Genomic DNA, 19,107 nt, shown 5'->3' with positions numbered 1-19,107 from the left:
GATTTGGAATTACAAAATAACACCATTAGTCAGGAAATGGTAAGGTACAGCACTCCTTGTATAGTTACCATGCTCTGACATTAACTTACCCAATTCTCTACCAGTTGTGTCTTGTTAAATAATCTGCTGGAGTTCATCACCTTGTTGTAGGAATGTCCACTGCCCTGGGACTTGTTCCAACACTAAAACTGCCCAAAGAGTATCAGCATGCCTTATGATACCTGACTGTGCTTACCTGTGCAGGGCAGCAAGCAGACCTCAGCTTCTGCTGCCCTCACAGCACTGCTGGGCTGAGCTTGTGCCTGGGATATTCTACTTCTTACAGCATTCCTTCAGGTTCCCAGTCCCACCCTTCTGATATGAGCCAGGTTAGTCCCAGTGTGGGTCAGCCAAAGCTGTACTGGGTGTTGTGGGGCTGGGAAGAGGCCATGTGATGAAAACACAGGAGGAATAAGATGACAGCAGATACAGGCAAGAGAGGAAGAGTCAAGCAAGCACATCTCGCATTCAGCCAGTGGTGCTGATGTGGCTCATGCCTCATGCAAAGCCATAAAAGCATTCCAGCACCACAAAATTCCCTGCACCATTGCTAAGCATCACTACTGAATTTACCTGAAAGAATCAAAATAGATTTACAGCACCGCTGTTGTGAGTCTCTGCAAGGAAGGGGCTGACAAGGGGAATTCCTGTCACCACAGGAACTTCCTCACTCTCACATCACTCAGTTGGCAGTACTACCAGACCTGTGGACCCATATTAAAACTGTACAGCGCACAGTACCACAAGATTAAGACAGCACCCAGCAGAGCAATCCTCACAGCACCCTGATGCAGCCCTTCACAAGTCAGAGTTTAGAGAACCAACCCACATGGCTGGGCAGTGACTCAGACCTCCAGAGTGTCTCACAGGACACACTGGGAGTACACAAAGTATTTTATTTTATATGTTAAGCAAGAGGACACTTCATGTTCTCAGTGCCAGACACAGAATCAGTGTATGGTACGCAGTTCCCAAGTGCTTACTCCCAGGCTATATCTAACCTGGCTGAACACCAGGGCCCTTTGCTGGCAGAGGAACAAGTCTCTTCCAAAAACCTGCACTAATTACAGCTGCTCCCAGAGCCCTTACAAATATCAGGTTCCACTTCCCAGCTCTTGTGTTTCCTTTTCTTTCAATAACAAAATTTTAAAAAAGAAAACTAGTTTTCTGGGCCAGAAGACTCTACACATCCCAACAGTTTGATAGGAAAGTCATGATACTTGTAATTCCCTGAGATCTTTTATCTTGCACATCTCAGACAGACTCCAATGGTATCACCTGGCAAGGAGCCAAAGGAGCTCTGCTACTAAACCAACATGATAAGATCAGCACTGAGTGGAGGAAATGCGAACAAAAATCTCCCACTTTTCCCTAGATTTTCATCCAAACAAATGAATATGTCACTTTAGTTCCCCCCTCAACAAAGTCTCAGTGCCTGAAGGTTGGCCCCATCCTCCCTCTGTAACTCTGAATTAATAAAAGAGCAGTGTATTTCTCTGAGTCACTCTCCCATCCCACTTCTTGTCTTCGAGGCCTCAACTCTTTGGTGGAACAGAAGATTATCACATGGCATAGCTTTCTAGGCAACTGTCTGCATCATGTGCTGGAACTCACGATGGGAAGAATTCAAAATTAACACTATTGCCCAACTCACAGAAGATACCATAAAAGGACACCCACAGAAAGCATGAACCATGTAACATTCAATGTCAGAAGACTAAGCACCAGATCCAGAGAGGTATTTAGGCACTGAATTTCCACTGACGTCAATGGGAGTTAGGTGCCTAAATACCTCTCTGGATCATATCTAGTAGAGGAAATTTTAAGGCTTGATTTTTCAGTGGTTCTACAGTTCCTACAAACTCTTCAGTACCTCCTTTGAGGAGCAAGTCCTTCAAAGGAACACCTAGGAGACTCATCACGCATCTGTCTTGCCTGAAAAAAACTCATCCAGTTCTCAAAGGAAACAGACTGGATTTGGTAAGTACATGGGAAAAAAAGCCACCCCACCACCTTTTATGACATTGTTCAGGTGTCACTGCTTGCCTTCCTAGGAAGTTCCGTGAACCCCTAAGGCAGGATCCTGTCTCTACCTTATGGAGTGGCAATATGATAGGAGCCATCTGACAGCTATTGCCTTGTGGAAGAATACCTGATAGACATTAGCTGCTCCTTAAAACTTACAGATTGTTTTCAATTAACATAGGCATCACTAAATTTCACTGGCTCTTAAAACAAAATTAAGAAAAAAACAAAACAAAAAACCTGTCCACAATAACATAAGTTGATAGGATTCTGTAACTGACCGTCTATAAAGAAATCAAACTGCACATGCTCTTAGTGGGCACCAAAGGGCAATCCTTGCCCTGTTCAGAAATATAAATCAAAGATACCACCCAAAAGAAAGGGGAAGGAAAAAAGGCCCTTGTGATGACAGTTCAGATTGAAATTAATTTGCCCACTTGCAGAAATTCTGAAAGTGTTTGCTCTTGATTTTTCATCCCCACCACATGGCAGCTGCTTTCTTCCAAAGCACACACTCGCACTGTTGTGGGCTGTTGGAGCAAGACAGCCAACATTGGAAATAGACATGTCCTGCGGTGGCACGGCAAGCAATGGGCACAGCGGCCACACCACAGGGTGCGCGGAGCCCTAAGTACATATACAGACACAGACTTGTGTCTGGCCCAGGGACTGACAGAGGTGGAAGGTGTCACAAGTATAAATCTTAGACCAGGGAGCCAAAGAACTCAACCGAATTTTAGTCACATGGGTATCTCTCAGTTTCCCTTGGCTGCCTCGATCAACTCTGGCCCAAAGTTGTAAAACTTGCCCACAGCTGCTCTGCTCACCCCCAACCTGATGTTTCACACTGTGACTTTATGCAGGCTTGTTTGGGTCTAACAAGGTCCTTATTTTTCTACAATGCAGGAAATAAGGAAACCAGCCATCAATTATTAGAAGCGCAGCAGATCTGAGCCGCGTGGCTGTAAAACAGATTTTTCTTTAATGAAACTGAGCTGGCATTTGCCAGAAATAACAAGTGCCCAAGACCAAAATGTAAATCAAAAGTAAAGGAGAGTTTTCAAAACTTTGAATCATTGGTAGCAACAGACGAGCTCAGAAGGAGGTTGGTATGATTTTGGAATGTCTTAAAAATGTGTGACTAATATGACTTCTAAAGACATTATTTGTGAGTTAGTATTTCAGTCTCCCCACAGAAAGAAAACATCATGACCAGAGAGGGCCACAACATTTGCTGTAATAACTGTGTTAGTATGTCACTACTGCTATGCTAGGAAGGAGGCTAAGAGCCTTTGTTTTCATTTCAGAAAGCAAAGAAAGGAATGATATTAATGTTGAAACTCATCAGTGCTTGGTAACAGAAGGAAGGAGACAGCTGTTACCCTTTGCCTACGTGTCCAGGTTTTAAACCCAGCACTTGGTTTTAGTTGGTCTCAGCCCAGGTCCTAGGAGACAGTAGGTTCCATCACAACATCTCTGCACGGAGCCTAGTGTAGTCAAGGAGGAGTGGTGCTGTTTGCTGAAGAGAGAGACATAACAAGAGGAAAGAAAGGGCGGGTTTGGAGGAAACATTAGCTGCTAGAAATTGCCTTACCATAACTTCTGTCAAAACTGTGTGATTGTGGTGTGGTAATGCTCCTCCTTCCCCAGCCTGCCCCCTACTCGTGTAACCCACAATGAGGCCCTAAATTTAGCCTCAGTATGGATGCTAGGCCCGAGAATTGAAATGCAGAGGGCACATGAAGGAAGAGCAGCACCACATCTGGCAGCAGGAGATGGCCTGGGACCTGATCTTTTACAGATTGCAAGTAGAAGCCGTTGGGATGGTCCAGCTTGTTCGTCTAGTGATTCTACCATTGAATGCAATTGTCCATGGTTGAAATGAATCATTTCTTCCATAGGAAAATCCAAACCTGGCTCAGCACCTCCAAGTACCAGAGGATTTATCACATCCTTTGCTAAGCTGTGCCAAGGTTAATTATCCTTGCAGTCAAAAACATGAGTCTTCCTTCTTGTTTGATCTTTCTCGGCTCGAGTTTCCAGCCATGAGGTGTTGTTCTGCATTTATCTGCACACAAAAAACCCCTCAAGAATCACATATTCTCTCCTCTAGTGCATCTCCAGAACTGACCAGATTGCCTCTGATCTTCCATTAGTCCATCAGTATCACATATGGGTTAGCATCTTTCAGATCTTCTCCAAATCCTTTGATTTTTCAAAACCATTTAACAAAGTTTGAGCATTAATCTATCTTCCTGCAGCTAGAGTTCTGCTAAGCATCAAGGTAACATCACTTCCCTACGCTTTGTTGTAACACATCATATCACCTCATACCCCATTAGAAATGTATTTTTTCACACTACTAGAATAGGACATCCCAATCCTTTTCAGTGTCATTGCTTTCCAAGACATACAGTCTCCCATCTGTAAAGACAGCTTATATTCTCCATGCCAAGGTGCAGTCTCATGTGTTTGACTATATGAAAATAATTATTGTCCAGTTCCTGATGCTTCCTTAAGAAATTCATGTCATGTACCAGTCACTTCCTAATTTTTGTTTATTATTCTCTTAATCTGAAGCAACAGACAAACTTTACTGGCAGTGATTTTCTATTTTCTGTCAGGATTTCAGTAGAAAGTATTAGATTACACTGGGAACAAAACTCAAACTTTCAGAGTTGTATACAAAATATGGTCACTGTACAAAATATTATTGTCTGGTGTGCATCTCAATTTCTATAGATAAATCAGTTTTTTACTCCATTCAAAAGTCAATATTATTGTTTTCTATACCACTATTTTTCTGCCATCAACATTGCATGTGATGATTCAAAATGTGTCCCAGAAGCTTAAGTCTAAGCTACCAACACATTTACCTCTGCCAGCCTCACTCTCAGGCTTGTTATAAAACAAGAACGAGCTTGATGAACTCTTAAGAAGCAGAACAGCTTCCTTCAGCTGCTATGTTAATGCAGATTTCCACCACAATACATCCTTAGTTCAAAACTGTCTAAACTCCACCTGGACCATAAGGATGTAGATATGACCAACAACTAAAGGCCGATAGTGCTGGAAGACTTCAGTATGGTCAGTTAACTTTTATATTTGGAAAACAGGATGCATTGTGAATGAATAATAATAATAATTCAATGTGACCCTAATTCAGTATCAATAAGGCTATTTCCTTCTTCAGAACAATGGCTGGCATTTTCTATCCCCAACAGGCAATCGTTTGTTAGCAATGGCATGTCCCCAGAATGCCACAGAACATTTCACAACTGCTTTGCACATAAAAATCAATCATTTTCCATGCCCGGTTGTCCCACCACTGGCTCTCCCAACTGCTGCTCTTAAAACCCTTCACTCAGTCTGGTTTTTATTGTATGCCTTCTTGGTGTTTTCTTGACAAATGAATGAGTGGCCAGAAACACCAATGTTAGACAAGGAAGGATTTGAACTTTGTTCAGTAAAAGTCAGAGAGGATAGAAGCCTGGAGTATTACAGTTTGAGGGACCTCTTGTAACTTTTTACAGTGCCTAAGCAGTTGAGTGTGGAATTAGAAACATCACAGGGAAGACGGTCGGGTCCAAAGAGTTACATCCCGCAGTAGGATTTCCATCCAGCCTGTCTTTAAAAATTCCAGTGACAAACAACTCACAGCCTGCTTGGGCACCATATGTCAAAAGCTACGTATACGCCTAGTTAAAGTTTTTCCCTATGTAAAGCCCACATAATCCCTGTGGAAGAATAAACCAATGTAGAAGAGACAGACGGTGCTGAATATCAGGTGCATTTCTCAAAGTACTTAATACCAACAGGGAAAACCTAAAGCCACGCACAGCTTCAGAAAGGATGCAATAGGAGATTGTCTTCCACACCAGCAGAACAAGACTGGTGCCTCTGAAGGATGTGTGGGCATCATGCACATGAATTATAACTCTGATCTATAAATCAGTGGATTCCATGTTTAGAACATCCTTCTCATAACTACCTTGTATTCTAACTCTGGGTTGCTCATCAAACTAGAAAATGCTGTAGTCAGGAGCATTCACACTGGAAGCTATATCCAATCTTCCAGACTGTTTTCTCTAGTGGTAGTATCATAATTCATTTTTACCTAAATGCCAGTTGGTTATAAGATGAGGCTATATTTTTTCACCAAGTTTCGTCTCAAGTCTCATATTATCTAAGTTCTGAAACTACCTCCCTGTCACTTCAGAGTGACTGCTTGCTGCCGAAACATCTAGCCCATGCATAAAACATCTTTATCACCTCTAATGTTTACTGTTCTTAATTTTCAAGTCTCCCAGAACTTCTCCATCAGCTAATAAAAACTCTGCTGTTGGCATTAACACTAACCCTTAGCAAGGAAAGTTCCCCAAGCAGGTTAGTCCCATTTTGAGAAATTTAACCTAGGTACCACCGAAGCAGCCAGCCTCTGCATAACACCAGTGTTTTAACTCAAACTTGCCAAATAAACTGTACTCGTAGCCAATGCCATCATTCATTCAGGCTTAAAACACTATTGATGATTAATCATTCCAATGGTTTACTCTCACTTTCTATATTTCAGTCCCTTTTATATTGGCTTTCAATGACTAATCTTGCAAAATATATGCACTTGTAAAAGTATTTGTGGAAGTGGCAAACTTATAAGCAAATAAACATAAAAGCGAATTTTGACAAAGCAGTGTGAGTATTCATGCCAGTAATCTCTGCCTAACAGCTTCTGACAGGACGCAGTAAGAGAAAGGCGATCTCATATGAATAATGTTTCCAATAAAAGCTAGCCAAATCACCCTGACAGGTTTTGAGTATTTACACATTCAGCAGACCAAAAGCTATTTACACCAGTTGCCATACTTCCACACATTTAGCCCACAATTCAAATAAGTTACAGCCCTTTATATATATTTAAAAACAAGCCAAGAGCAAAGTTGCACAAAGTAAAAGACAGAGGCCAGGAGTCTAAGAGAGTAGAAAGAATAAGTTATTGAGACTTAAGGGCAAGGAAGGTGCAAGTGCGCTCTAGGGGTAAACATCCCCTTAAATTTCCTGCATACCCATTCAAATCAGAGAGATGCTGAAATGCATGGGGATCTTTGTTTTGAAAAGTTATACAGTCTGTAGCTTACCCCATGAAAATATGACAAGTCAGCAAACCTTATCGAACAGCTTAAGAACTCAAAGAAAAAGAATATAAGCCAATTTGTGGTGAGCTGGCAAGAAGAAAAATAAGAAGCAAAACTGTTCAGATGAAAAAGATGTCTCATGTTTTTATTTTGCCAAGTGAATTGAGTCCATACTTACAGAACAAACTTCTATGCATCAGCCCTCCGGGGCTCAAGTCTGCCTCCTTTTTCCCACTCTTGGTTTTAAAATGGCGTCACTTCGGATTTGCACCAGAGCTAGGGATAATGGAATCAGGCCAGCTCAGTTTCAGTTGAACATAAACCAGCTCTGATGACTTCAAGGAAACTGAACATTGCAATAATCAGATATCCAGAAAGAAGGAATTTAGTGTTGCTTTTTCTTATTCAAGTGCTGGGAGACAGACTCAGCTGCATGCAAAATCTGTTCTGCCAGAGTGACGAGGATCTCAGGAACCTTGGATTAGCTACCTGCTCCTCAAGCCCAGAGGGCATACAATCCTTCAGGTAATTTCTGCCTCAAGAACAACAGTCGCAAGAGACTTCTCCATCTGCTAGAAGGGCAACCCTGAAGTTGCTTTTTTCTCCAGCAAACTGGGGGAAAGATTTTCCACCCCAACAGGTACTTACTATTGGCTATTTCCAACACAGCCCCCTTAGCGTAGCCTCCCTTCCTTCACCTCAGCATGTCAAGCACTAAAATAAATGGAAGAATTTGTTCCTCAGCAACAATTCCGCAACTGGCAGCATAAACCAGATTCCAAGCAGTAAGAAGCCCAACTAAAATGCTCCATTAAAATCCTTACTCTCCCAAAGATAACAAAGATGTATTTTGCACTTTTCACCACTCACACTCGAGAAGACCTACCAACAAGGGCAAGCGCCACGTACTTCACGTAGCAGAGAGAAATCTGGTCCACGCACACACTGTGTTGAGGGGGTGCAGCCATGCTCAAGCAAGTCCCACCCCAGGCTGACATAGCCATATGTTGCAGTGCAGCATCCTGCAACACCACCAGATCAGATCTCAGAGCACAGCCGCATCACCTGAACACTGCACCTGAATTAACAAACTGTCCCTCAGCATAGAAAGTTAAGCTGGCGCTGATGGTGGGCTGAAACAACTGCACTGTTTCTGGCTCCAAAACTGGCTTGTCTTTCTCCACACCATACTCTGTTACACTCTTGCAGTAGAAATACCACGAATAATACACAGACTTGCCCCAAAATGATATAAGTAAGAGGTACAGCCTAGAATAGAGTCCAAGTTATCCTAACTCTTTTCATCTCAAACATTTATTTACTTTGCCATGTCAGCTACTGGCACAACCTTTGTGTTACCTCTCTCTGCCTTCACTGTTTTTGCTTCTTTCATGTATGATGGCAGATCACACCAGCCTGAGATCCATGCACGGTCCTGAACAGGAAGAAAAAGTAAAGGTGAATATACTGTGCTGACTGACCTTGGCATCTGAGCTACCAGGCTGCTTCTGCTTGCACACTTTTCTTTCCAGGAGAGAGTTTAACACTTGGATCTTCTCTTCTGTGCCTCAAAAGAACATGGATGGGATTTTAAAAAACATTCAGTACTAGCCTCCTCCTGAAGTCAATGCTACAACTCCCTGCAATTTCAGCAGGAGCAGCAGAGGAAAGCAGGAGTTATGAAACCTCATGTTAAATCCTTTCTGGGATTTTCCCAGAAAACACTAGAAAATAAAACAGAAATTTCCCTTTTATCTGTTCTTTAACTTTCTCTTCTCCGTCCAGCACAGATGGGGGTTGGGAAGCAGGCAGGACTTGCATAAGGAACAGTAAGTGAGAGCTGTTCTGGGGTGAAATGAGTCCTTCTGAATGCAAAATGCTGCTTTCCTCGAGCACCCTTCCTGTCCTATCTGGTCTTCTCTCTTGAGCATCTGCCACTATGGAGATGTTCCATCAAAAAGCACAACATACAGTCATTGTAAGTGACTGATCATTTGCTCTCCGTGAAGGATTCAGGTTAAATCAAAGCCAGCTGCTTTAGAGAGGGGCAGGCGGCTAAAAGGAATTTAAAGAGAACAATGATAAAAAAATGCAATCTAGAACCTACATACATAGGAAATCTACTCTTGTATTTCAAGTAAATAACTCTAAGGTATTTAAGCCTCACCCACAGAAAATAATTTTATAACTTTTTTTTTAAAGTCATCCTCTTGCATTGTTGTTCTGCCCTAATAACTCTGAAATGTGCTACTCATCTCTCCCAGTTAAATATCCTGTTTCACAAGCTCATTCCTAGATATCTGAAACTGCACAGCATTTCTATCTAGCTTTAGGCATCTAGCATTCCAAAGAATTAATATTTAAACTTATTATAAAGGAATGGGGATTGTGTTAAGCATGTAGTATTTAGCAAAACATTCATATTAATAAACTGTTGTATTGCTTGTTCGAAGCACATGATCATTCTTTAAATTCAAAAAAATATTATGGTCTAAAACTGACACATGTATCTGTATTTTCATTTTATTACAACCAAGACTTAGATAGGATTATAGAGTAGAAGCTATCAGATTTCAATTTTTACAATATGCTTAAAATTATATTATCTTTCTTTGCCTAGGGGATTGTTGACTTCAGTATTTAAGTGACTTTAACTACAGCAAATTGTGAAAAAGCAGCAAATCACAACACTTATTTAAAATAATCTTAGACTCTCTACCTCTGCTAGGGAAGTGCCTCATGTTAACTTTTTTATACATATTATTGCTCTTATATCTCTTGATTATAGATAAATGAATAAAAAACCCTAATTGGTTACAAGATATCACTTAATTGATTTTTTTTCCTCTTATATTGGCCTTTGATTTACACCTCAGATACACTCTCCCAAGCCAGCACGTGTAATTTATTTACAGCATTGGAAGGCAGGCAAAATAATACATCATCTACTGTTATACAACCTTCTACTAGGTATTAAAATACCAGGCCCCTGGAGACACACTTCATATAGTTCAGCAAGTTCCAAAATAAACCAAACCACCAACCCCTTAAGCACTTAAAATAACAATGGAGATCTGTATTAAAAAGTTAGTTTTACAGTATTTGATGATGTCGTCTTAGTGTCATTTTTCCCTCTGGCTAAATATGCAAAAAAAAAAATGCTTTCCCCTCATTCTAAAATAACTGACAACTCTATAGGTCTCACAAAGCCCTCCTCTTATCACTCACACAAATGCCAGAATTAAATGCAGTTTAAGATGTTTTGCATTCATTTAACCCTTTAAATAAATTTGATTGGGTAAATTCAATTACAGTGCTTCTTACCAATCCACTATGCAAAAATAATCACATATACATTCAAACATAATGACAGAAAAGTCAGACATAATTATCAGATTTAAATCAATACAATTGCTTAAAAAAAAAAAAATAGAGCTCAAGCACTTTGTGATGATCTGACTGAGTTCAACCTTGTAATTCCTAAATGCTCAACACCTTAAAATAACCTAAACCACAGAATTTGAATCTGTTTCCTACTGCAACTCTGGCAATGTCTCATGTGTTTTTCAAGTAGTCTCCTTTCAACAAATAATCTTAATCATTAACAATCATTTAACACAGCCAAACTAATGAGGAAAAGGAAAGAAAAAAGGGAAAAGGAAAGAAAAAAGGGAAAAGGAAAGAAAAAAGGGAAAAGGAAAGAAAAAAGGGAAAAGGAAAGAAAAAAGGGAAAAGGAAAGAAAAAAGGGAAAAGGAAAGAAAAAAGGGAAAAGGAAAGAAAAAAGGGAAAAGGAAAGAAAAAAGGGAAAAGGAAAGAAAAAAGGGAAAAGGAAAGAAAAAAGGGAAAAGGAAAGAAAAAAGGGAAAAGGAAAGAAAAAAGGGAAAAGGAAAGAAAAAAGGGAAAAAGAAAGAAAAAAGGGAAAAAGAAAGAAAAAAGGGAAAAAGAAAGAAAAAAGGGAAAAAGAAAGAAAAAAGGGAAAAAAAACAAAAAAAAAAGGAAAAAAAAGAAAAATCATTGTTCCAGGTTACTAGCGAGGCACAGATTCTGAGAACAGAAAGTTCCAGGTTCCAACTGAGATTTCACATACTGGGTGCCAGAAATGTAATGGGAGGAGAAGGAAAAAGGGGAATTCTTTGCCTCTATTCTTCAAAGCCTGTGCAGAAAGGTAGTACTGCAGTAGCCTGAACTGATACTTATCTGAATGGCAGAACAGGCCCTTGCTTTTTTTACATGCCCCATTTAAATGCAATAAAATGGCATGAGTGGTTTTAACTGGTCGTTCTGTCTATGTCATTGTAACGCTCCCTGCTCTCAGAAGAAGATAACAGCTGTGCCATATTCAGAAACACATACTTTTGCTATTGTTTGCACATTTGTAGGGCAAGATTACACTGTACCACAGTTAGTGTGTGCTGCCTTTGCTTTGGAACCTTGTATTCTTTGAGTTACATCAGTGTGCTGGGAAACATTTGGTGGCCAAGAAAAAAAAGCAAACAAAACCAACACTCTACTAGAAGCAGTTTCATACACTGTGAAATGATTACTAGATTGCACGTCTTGTTCAAGCCTGTTGACATATAATGATAGAAACCTGGAGTACAAAATGGAGCAGTTTATACCTTTATTTCCTCTCCAATTACCCTGCCATCGACATCTTCAAGAGTTCTAAAATGACTAAACAGCAGAGGTTCACGTTTCTATAATAATGGTACCGAAGATGGAAATTAGATTCACAGTACTACAAACTTCTCTTCATAGTCCATACGTTATTCTACTTGCTAGCTTACAGATGGATTTAATACAAGGTTGTTATTTGTTCTACAAGCTTTTCCCTGTACACAGGATAAAGCACTTCTGTAATATTAAGGTTGAAATACTGACCCAGCTAAAGTTAGTGGCAAGACTCCTACTAATATTCATCATTTAGAGTAAAGTTTTATCCCTCCTATTTAACATACTGCATATCTTTGCTCACCGAAAGTGGAAAAAAACCCCAACCAACCAACTTTGTTGCGATAAAGTACCATCTCCCAGAAGACATTCACATTACATTTAATAGTTTTACTAAATAGAATCCTGAAGCACTTCCAGAATATAATCTCAAATCTACTAAAAATCCTCAGCATACACTTTAACAGCTTATATATATACAGGGTTGAACTCTAACATAAATAATCATTTAGATATAGTTGAATGTATAATTTAGAATATTCCAAGTCCAAAGCATTTGTAGTTGATGAGACTATTCACGGGAACACAGTAATGCACATACTTAGGCACTTGCGAGATTTAGATTTTAAACTTTTTCTTACTATAAAAGAAAGGAAAAGATATTTTTCTCTCGTCCCATTTAGCAGAGTATATAATAATCTCCATTTTCATTCCATGTGTTAACGTAACATTATAAAGCCAGAACAAGTAATTTCTTATTTTTTTACTTCTATTCCTTCAAGTAAAACTCAAGAAGTTACAAAATCTCTTTCACAGATCAGACTTATTTCCTGTAATCTGACATTATTTGTTATTCCATATATTTCTACATAATATGATAGATACAATATTTATTCTCTTCATTTTTTCCAATAGCTGTATTTTTTTCCTGAAGCAGATGGGGTTTTTTTGCTTTTACTTTACAAGTACCGATTATCTTTATATGACAGAACAATCATTAGATCTTCGGGTTTGTATTTGTAAATATTCTCTACTCCCAATCTCTAAATAACAGAGAATTTCATTATTAGATACCATTAAACCTCTTTTAAATCAAATCCATGAAAGGGACATCTTCATTTCAGTGACTCTGATTTTGCAACACAAATCATTAGAACTTCCTTCAGCAGCAAGTAACCAAAAGTTACTCTCCTATTCAAGACAAGTAAGCATTTTAGTCAGTTTAAGGCAAGAAGGGACAGTCACAATTTATCCCAAATGACTTTATGCACACATTCTCCAATCTGCAATTTCTTCTCCTTTCTTCTCTTACAAAAAAACCAAACACCAAAAACCAAACACCAAAACCAAAAACCCCACAAAGAAACCCCAACCCAAACAAAAACAACAGACCATGGAATAAAAAATATCTGTAACTGCAAGTTCTGTTCAAATAAACCTTTAAATTCCTTTTTGTGGGGGAGAGTTCAAATGCAGCAAGCAAGAGAACTATAATGAAAAGATGAAAAATTTATTAGTACAGCTCTATATAAAATTAAGAGAGTTTAGAGATCACCATACCAGTGAGGCTATTCCCTGTCTCCTTATCAGCCCATATAATATTTATCAACTCTAAGCAGTCCCATTTGCTCCAGTGGGATAATTCAGGTGAACACAGACAAGGTGTATGAAAGAAAATGGCAGAATCAGGCCCAAGACCAGTCAATACACCTAATAAGTCATATAACCAAAACATATGCTTTTGCTTAAGATCCCAACATTGTAAGCTGTTACTTAAGCAAGGACTGTCCTGCTAACCAAGGGAATAGTCGCAGGGGGTTACAACGGCAAGATTTAACCCTCCTTCTCAACAGCAGAAGAAAATTAATACATTTCAATACATTGGTTGTATGTTTGCCAAAAGCAGCTACAGCTGAAAAAAAAAAAAAAAAAAGAAACAAGAAAAAAACACCAGCCCACTTTCTCCTTGTCTGAATAAAAAATACTCTCAACAAGGAAACATCCAACTACTGCAACCCGAACAGCTTATTGTTTTGCCCGCTGTAAGTTAATATCTGAAGTGGTTACTGCAAAGGTCTGGGCCATTTGGATGATTTCCCAGTGGCACAACTAACAGGATAAATCTCGTCATTTCTACTGAGTCATGAATTAGGTACACTGAACGAAACTGGAAAAGAATGAGAGAGAGAAGTGTTTCCTGGTAACAACCATAATCAATGTCATTTAAAAAAATTGAGATATTTGACATCTTTATAGATTACTCTTTTGTCACAACTAAAGCTTTCTTTCCCAAAAGTTTCTTTCCCGTTGACAATAATTATTTTGCCCTGTGTTACTTTCAAAATGGTAATACCCTAGCATGAAATTCAACGAAACAGAACCAAAATCACAGAATCCCTGGAAAACATTGTAAAATGGACTTCATACCTTATGGTACAGTTACTCTATGCCGAGCAGACCACAAATGCCTGTAAGAAGCACTGTCTGGGTGCAAATACTCTGCCTTATGACACACAGGGAAATCAAGGATCTAGAAAAGCGTGGTGTGTATCACAGCCAATCATACCAGAAGGGGGAGGCTGGGTTAAAACTGGGTGGTTATTTTAAACAGCTCCCAAACAGAACAAAACACAAAGCACAATTCCAAAATACTGATACTTTTGGTAAACAAACAGCTCCATCCTGCAAAGTTTAGACCCAAATGATCTGATTCCCAGAAGTAATCCTCACCACCACCCCTCAAGTTTTTGTTTGGCTGTTCATGTAAAAAGACAGGCACAGAAGCATTTTGCAGGATCGTAACTTAAACACTGTGAAGCAGTGGAGTAACACCACAGAGATATTACAACAGCAGGATGCTTTTTCCCCATTGTGATTACTTCAAAGCTGCCCTTTTTATTAGTAGGGTAGTGTATCATTTTGATTCATTCTTTTTTGAAAAAAAATCCAAAAAAAGTAAAGGCATGTTTAAAAAAAATTTTTTTACAGGCAACTATAAAAATTTATTTTGCTCTTGTTAAAGAGGGTCTTTACCCTCCCTATTTGCAGCTTTCAACTGTGGATAAACCAAAACCAGGAGGCACATTCTGTAATCTAATCCAGACTGCAGAGGGAATTACTGGGTACACGGTACTCTGGGGCTGGAGAGCAGGAGACGCACAGTGTGATGATCTGAAATCAAGCTGTCATCAGTTTCCTTCCCAAAACCTTTTACTGGGTAAATCTAAATAGTTCCCTTATTCCCACTTCCTAGCTATATCTTGTTATATCACATCCACATGCAGTCATACTTGGCCCTTCTCTTTATCTTCCTGAGAGAACCAGGGGTGCTGGGAGATGGTTTACACCACTCCTTGAAAAAAGATCAGCAGCCCTCCCATCCACAGCATAGCTCTCTTTAGATAGATACACAGAGCTCTGATTTTACAGTTAGCTCACAGTGAACAATTGAGGGACTTCTGTTATTTCTGCAGAACTGACTCAGGAGCATAGGGTGCTGAGCAGGGGCTGGCAGCTCACAACATTCAGTGGGAGAACTCCAAAACACCTGAGTGGACATTAAGGCACTTGCTGACACCATACAGGTCACGAGGAGCACAGCTCACACATCTGAAATCAGACTCTAGCCCAAAATTTTACTTTCCCTAACTTCTCCTGAAAATATCTTCACAGGGGAAGAAATAAACCAAAGAAAACCCCAACCCCAACAAACAATAACAAAAACCAACCACCTAAAAACCCCCCAGTGCTGCCGTCTTTGGAAAAATCCAACATTATCCATCAAATCACCACACTCAGTAAATTAATCCTATCCTGCCCATGGATACCTCCTACCTACTCCCATGATGCAAGTCACCCATATGCTGAAGCAACCACAAGGTAACACCCTGAACATAAAATACATTAAACAAAAAACAGCAACAAAACTTAAAATTTTTTTTTCCCCCAGTGGTGAAAAGGGGAAATCGATCAGTCAGGAAAAATGAATTAGCATCCTTCTCCCAGTGCCCACCTACACCTACTCTAAGAAGTCCCAAGTGAACAAAAATTACACTTTTCCCCTTACCCTCCCTACACCCCTGCCCTTTGCAACACTCACAAGAGAAATAAGCATGAAGAGAAGAGTAAGTAGCTCAAAGCGAAAAAAAAAGAAAAAAGGAAATTGCTTCAACAGTCTGCTTGGGTAGGGCAATGCATCGCTAGGATTTTAAGCTGGTACAAACCCTAGTCAAACGGCATCAACCTCACTTGTGAGACCACAAGGGACTTGAACATCTCACCAGTCCCTTCTACAGGCAGCAGTCGCAGCAGCACAGCGGTACTAGAGTTCATAGCTGTCCCTTCACACTTTGTGAATCCTCCTTCTCCTCCCTCCAAACCTGGTTCTGTGTAACAGACCTTCATTTCATTCTTGCCAAACATTAACAACCTTTCTTTTTTAAATCAGGAGAGAATTGCAGTATTAACAAACAGAAAAATAAAAAAGGTAATTTATAACCTGCTGCTCCACTCTGTCTATATTCACTGGTGATGAACAAACACATCCTACAGTTTGCAGGACAGACCTCGCACAGATTGAGGTGTTCATTAACATCACTTCATGGCAATAAAAGGTGCCATCACCCTAGGTAACAAGCTCACAAAAGAAAATGTTACTAGTCCAAGGGCATGCAGTCTACTTTTACTTGTCAGAAGAATGGACAGAAAAGGGATGTACGGAAAAAATCCTAGGGGGAACTGTCTTATACCAATAAGATAACAACATGTATATCTCTAAAATAGAGAATGGGAAAGGACTGAAAAAAAGAGAACTACCTTTTTAACTTTACAAAAAACATAGCTTTAGTATTAATAACCTTGAGTGTATATATGTCTCTGCAAGTAGCTTTGGAGCGTAAAGGAATGCTTGAATTCCCTCTGAATCCACCCAGTGATACCTTAGAGGGATTTTTTTAAAACAAAGTTTTGATTAACAAATTCAGCTCGATTAACAAATTCCAGCTCAATCAACAAGTTCTAGCTCAAAAGGGTAACTAACAGATTTTAGTGGGCAACTTGTGATCTAATTTCAGAGCCACTTCTTTAACAATGGATAGATGAAAATCGGGCATTTGTTAACTAGCAGAATTTGCCCTTGTGCCATGCCTTTCAGGCACCAGGAATCCCAAGCCTGAGAATTCATTGCCTGAATCCAGCATTTGTAACACCTCCTTGAAATACAAACTATAAATCCAAGCAACCGTGGTGAAACTGCTGAATAAGAACTAGGCATTTATTATCAGTCAGGCATACTCACAAACAAACACCCCACACGCACGCTCAGGCGCAGGACTGACTAACCCAGTGTTCAGCACCATCCTCAAAACAACCACCTCTGAGAAGCGACCCAACTGAGCAGCAGTCGCTCAGGAGAACTAACGAAGACGCCGGTCTCAGGATTTCTTAAGGAATATTGAGAAACGCTCTGCTGCCCATCAGCAAGAAACAGTCTGGTTTACGCTGTGCCTCCAAGGTGCATAGAAATTAAAAAAAGTTTTAAAGCTTGCAGTTTAATTAACAAGTTAGAAAATATACTGAAGACCAAAAAGAAAGGGAAAAAACCCCATCAAAAAGAAAAAAAAAAAAAAAAAGGAGCTTGATGCACACTTTTTGGGTGGTGGGCATTATTTTTTTTTGTGGTGGTAGTGCTCGGTTCATGCATTTTTAAACTCACCCTTCACGCTTTGATGTTTCTGCTGCTGGAAACAATCTTTGGAGCCTCTAGCACATCGCAGCTCTTGCGCCCTCGGCAGAATTGGGATCCTCTCGAATATGCTGGGTCTTTTGGGGATGAAATCTAGCAGAGGCACTGACATTTCAGGGGGGCTCTCCTGAGGCTCTGTGTGGTCACTGCCGTTGCTGCCAGTTATCTTAAAGGACATCTGAGGATTCAAGAGATCTTTACCACTGCTGGGACGGCTCACCCGCGGCAGCTCCTTCAGAGGCGCTCCCTGGCATTTATCGGTCACCTCGAAGCGAGCCGGACCGGCGCTGGTTTTCTGACCCCCTGCGAGCTCACAGTGCATGTCCGCGTCCGGCTGCTGCCAGGGCCCTCGCCGCTCTCCTGCACCGAGCGGCACACGGGGCGTCAGCGCCGGCGGCCGCCTCAGCCCCGCCGCCTCGGCCCCGCGCCGGCGATCGCCTCAGCCCCGCCGCCTCAGCCCCGCCGCGCGCGCCGCCAACGGTCGTTAACCGCCGCCCGCGCGGCTGCCCGCAGTCCCGCGCGCTCTCTCACGCACACCGGCCGGAGGGGGAAGAAACGGGGACACTTAGACCTCGGCGGCGGCTCGCCTGTGAGGGACGGGGGTCCGGCGCCGCGCGTCGGCTTTCCTCCCTCTCTAGGCAACACCGCCGGGCTTTTCGTAACAGCGCCGGGGAAGGCGAGACCGACTGGGAGGGGAGGGGGGCCCGGCACACGGCCGGGGTTGCGTCGAGGCCGGTGCCTTTCAGCTGAGGCATCCAAAACAGCGGCCACCCAGGCAACAGAGGACGCGGCGGCAGCGCACGCAACGCCGCAAGGCGTGTTTGCCAACGCCGGGCGTGCACACCGGGCTAACCGCGGCCGCCGGGTCACCGGCCCCGGCGACGCGCAGAGATGTGCGTGAGGGAGAGCCCCCCCGGGCGCGACAGCCGCGCCCCCGCGCTCCTACCTGGGAGGGGCCGCCCCGGGGGACGCGCTGCCCGCTGGTTGCCGCCGCGCCCCGTCCTGCCGCCGCGCCGGGCTCATGGGCTCAGCCCAGCTCCCCCGCCGCAGGGCCGGCTGCCTGAGTGAAGGCGGCCCGGGCCATTTCCCTGGCGCGGCGGCGGGGCCAGTCCTTCGGTCGGGCCAGTCGGGGCGGGCAGGGGGAGGGCTGTGCCGCCGGGGCCGCCCCTCGGGGCTTTGACAGCGGCGCGGCGGGGAGCGGGGTCCGCCCGCGGGCCCAGCCCGGCCGCCCTTCACGGCCTCGCACCGCAGGAGAAGGGGAGGGAGCCGAGGACCCCGCACTCGCCGTGGGCGTCGGGAGAGGGTCAGTGCCTCCCTGTGCCCCGGGCCCCCTCAGAGAGCCTGCACCCTCCCGGTGCCTGCCGCGGCAGTAGGGGGGTTCTTGTGCTTGCCCACAGGCCTCCTGAGGGGTCCATGGTTTTCCTTTGCACCAACCCGCTGCCGAAGGCCTGGACCCTTCCACTCTGCCCGCGGGCCTGTCCCTAGGCAACCGGCTC

General features: G+C 42.2%; 1 protein-coding gene across 5 annotated transcripts in view; it reads right to left on the bottom strand.

The window, feature by feature from the left end:
- The window catches only part of GLIS1 (GLIS family zinc finger 1), a 204,846-nt gene extending 186,116 nt beyond the window's left edge, over positions 1 to 18,730 (bottom strand). For 2 of the 5 annotated variants that reach the window (XM_075759368.1, XM_075759367.1), the window contains exons 1-2: positions 18,558 to 18,729; positions 17,582 to 17,971 (exon numbers count right to left, since the gene is read on the bottom strand). In XM_075759368.1, the coding sequence (XP_075615483.1) occupies positions 17,582 to 17,933 (352 nt within the window). In that variant the 5' untranslated portion in view covers positions 17,934 to 17,971; positions 18,558 to 18,729. Of the gene's footprint in view, positions 1 to 14,295; positions 14,408 to 17,581; positions 17,972 to 18,557 lie in introns of those variants that run through there. The other 3 variants (XM_075759369.1, XM_075759366.1, XM_075759370.1) reach the window with 3 other exon arrangements.
- Between the last annotated feature and the right edge of the window lie 377 nt (positions 18,731 to 19,107).

This window comes from Balearica regulorum, chromosome 8, assembly GCF_011004875.1.
Source record: "Balearica regulorum gibbericeps isolate bBalReg1 chromosome 8, bBalReg1.pri, whole genome shotgun sequence".
In the NCBI taxonomy this organism is placed as follows: Eukaryota; Metazoa; Chordata; class Aves; order Gruiformes; family Gruidae; genus Balearica; species Balearica regulorum.
Note: the sequence above shows the minus strand (reverse complement) of the source record. Positions and strands in the feature narration are given on the sequence as shown.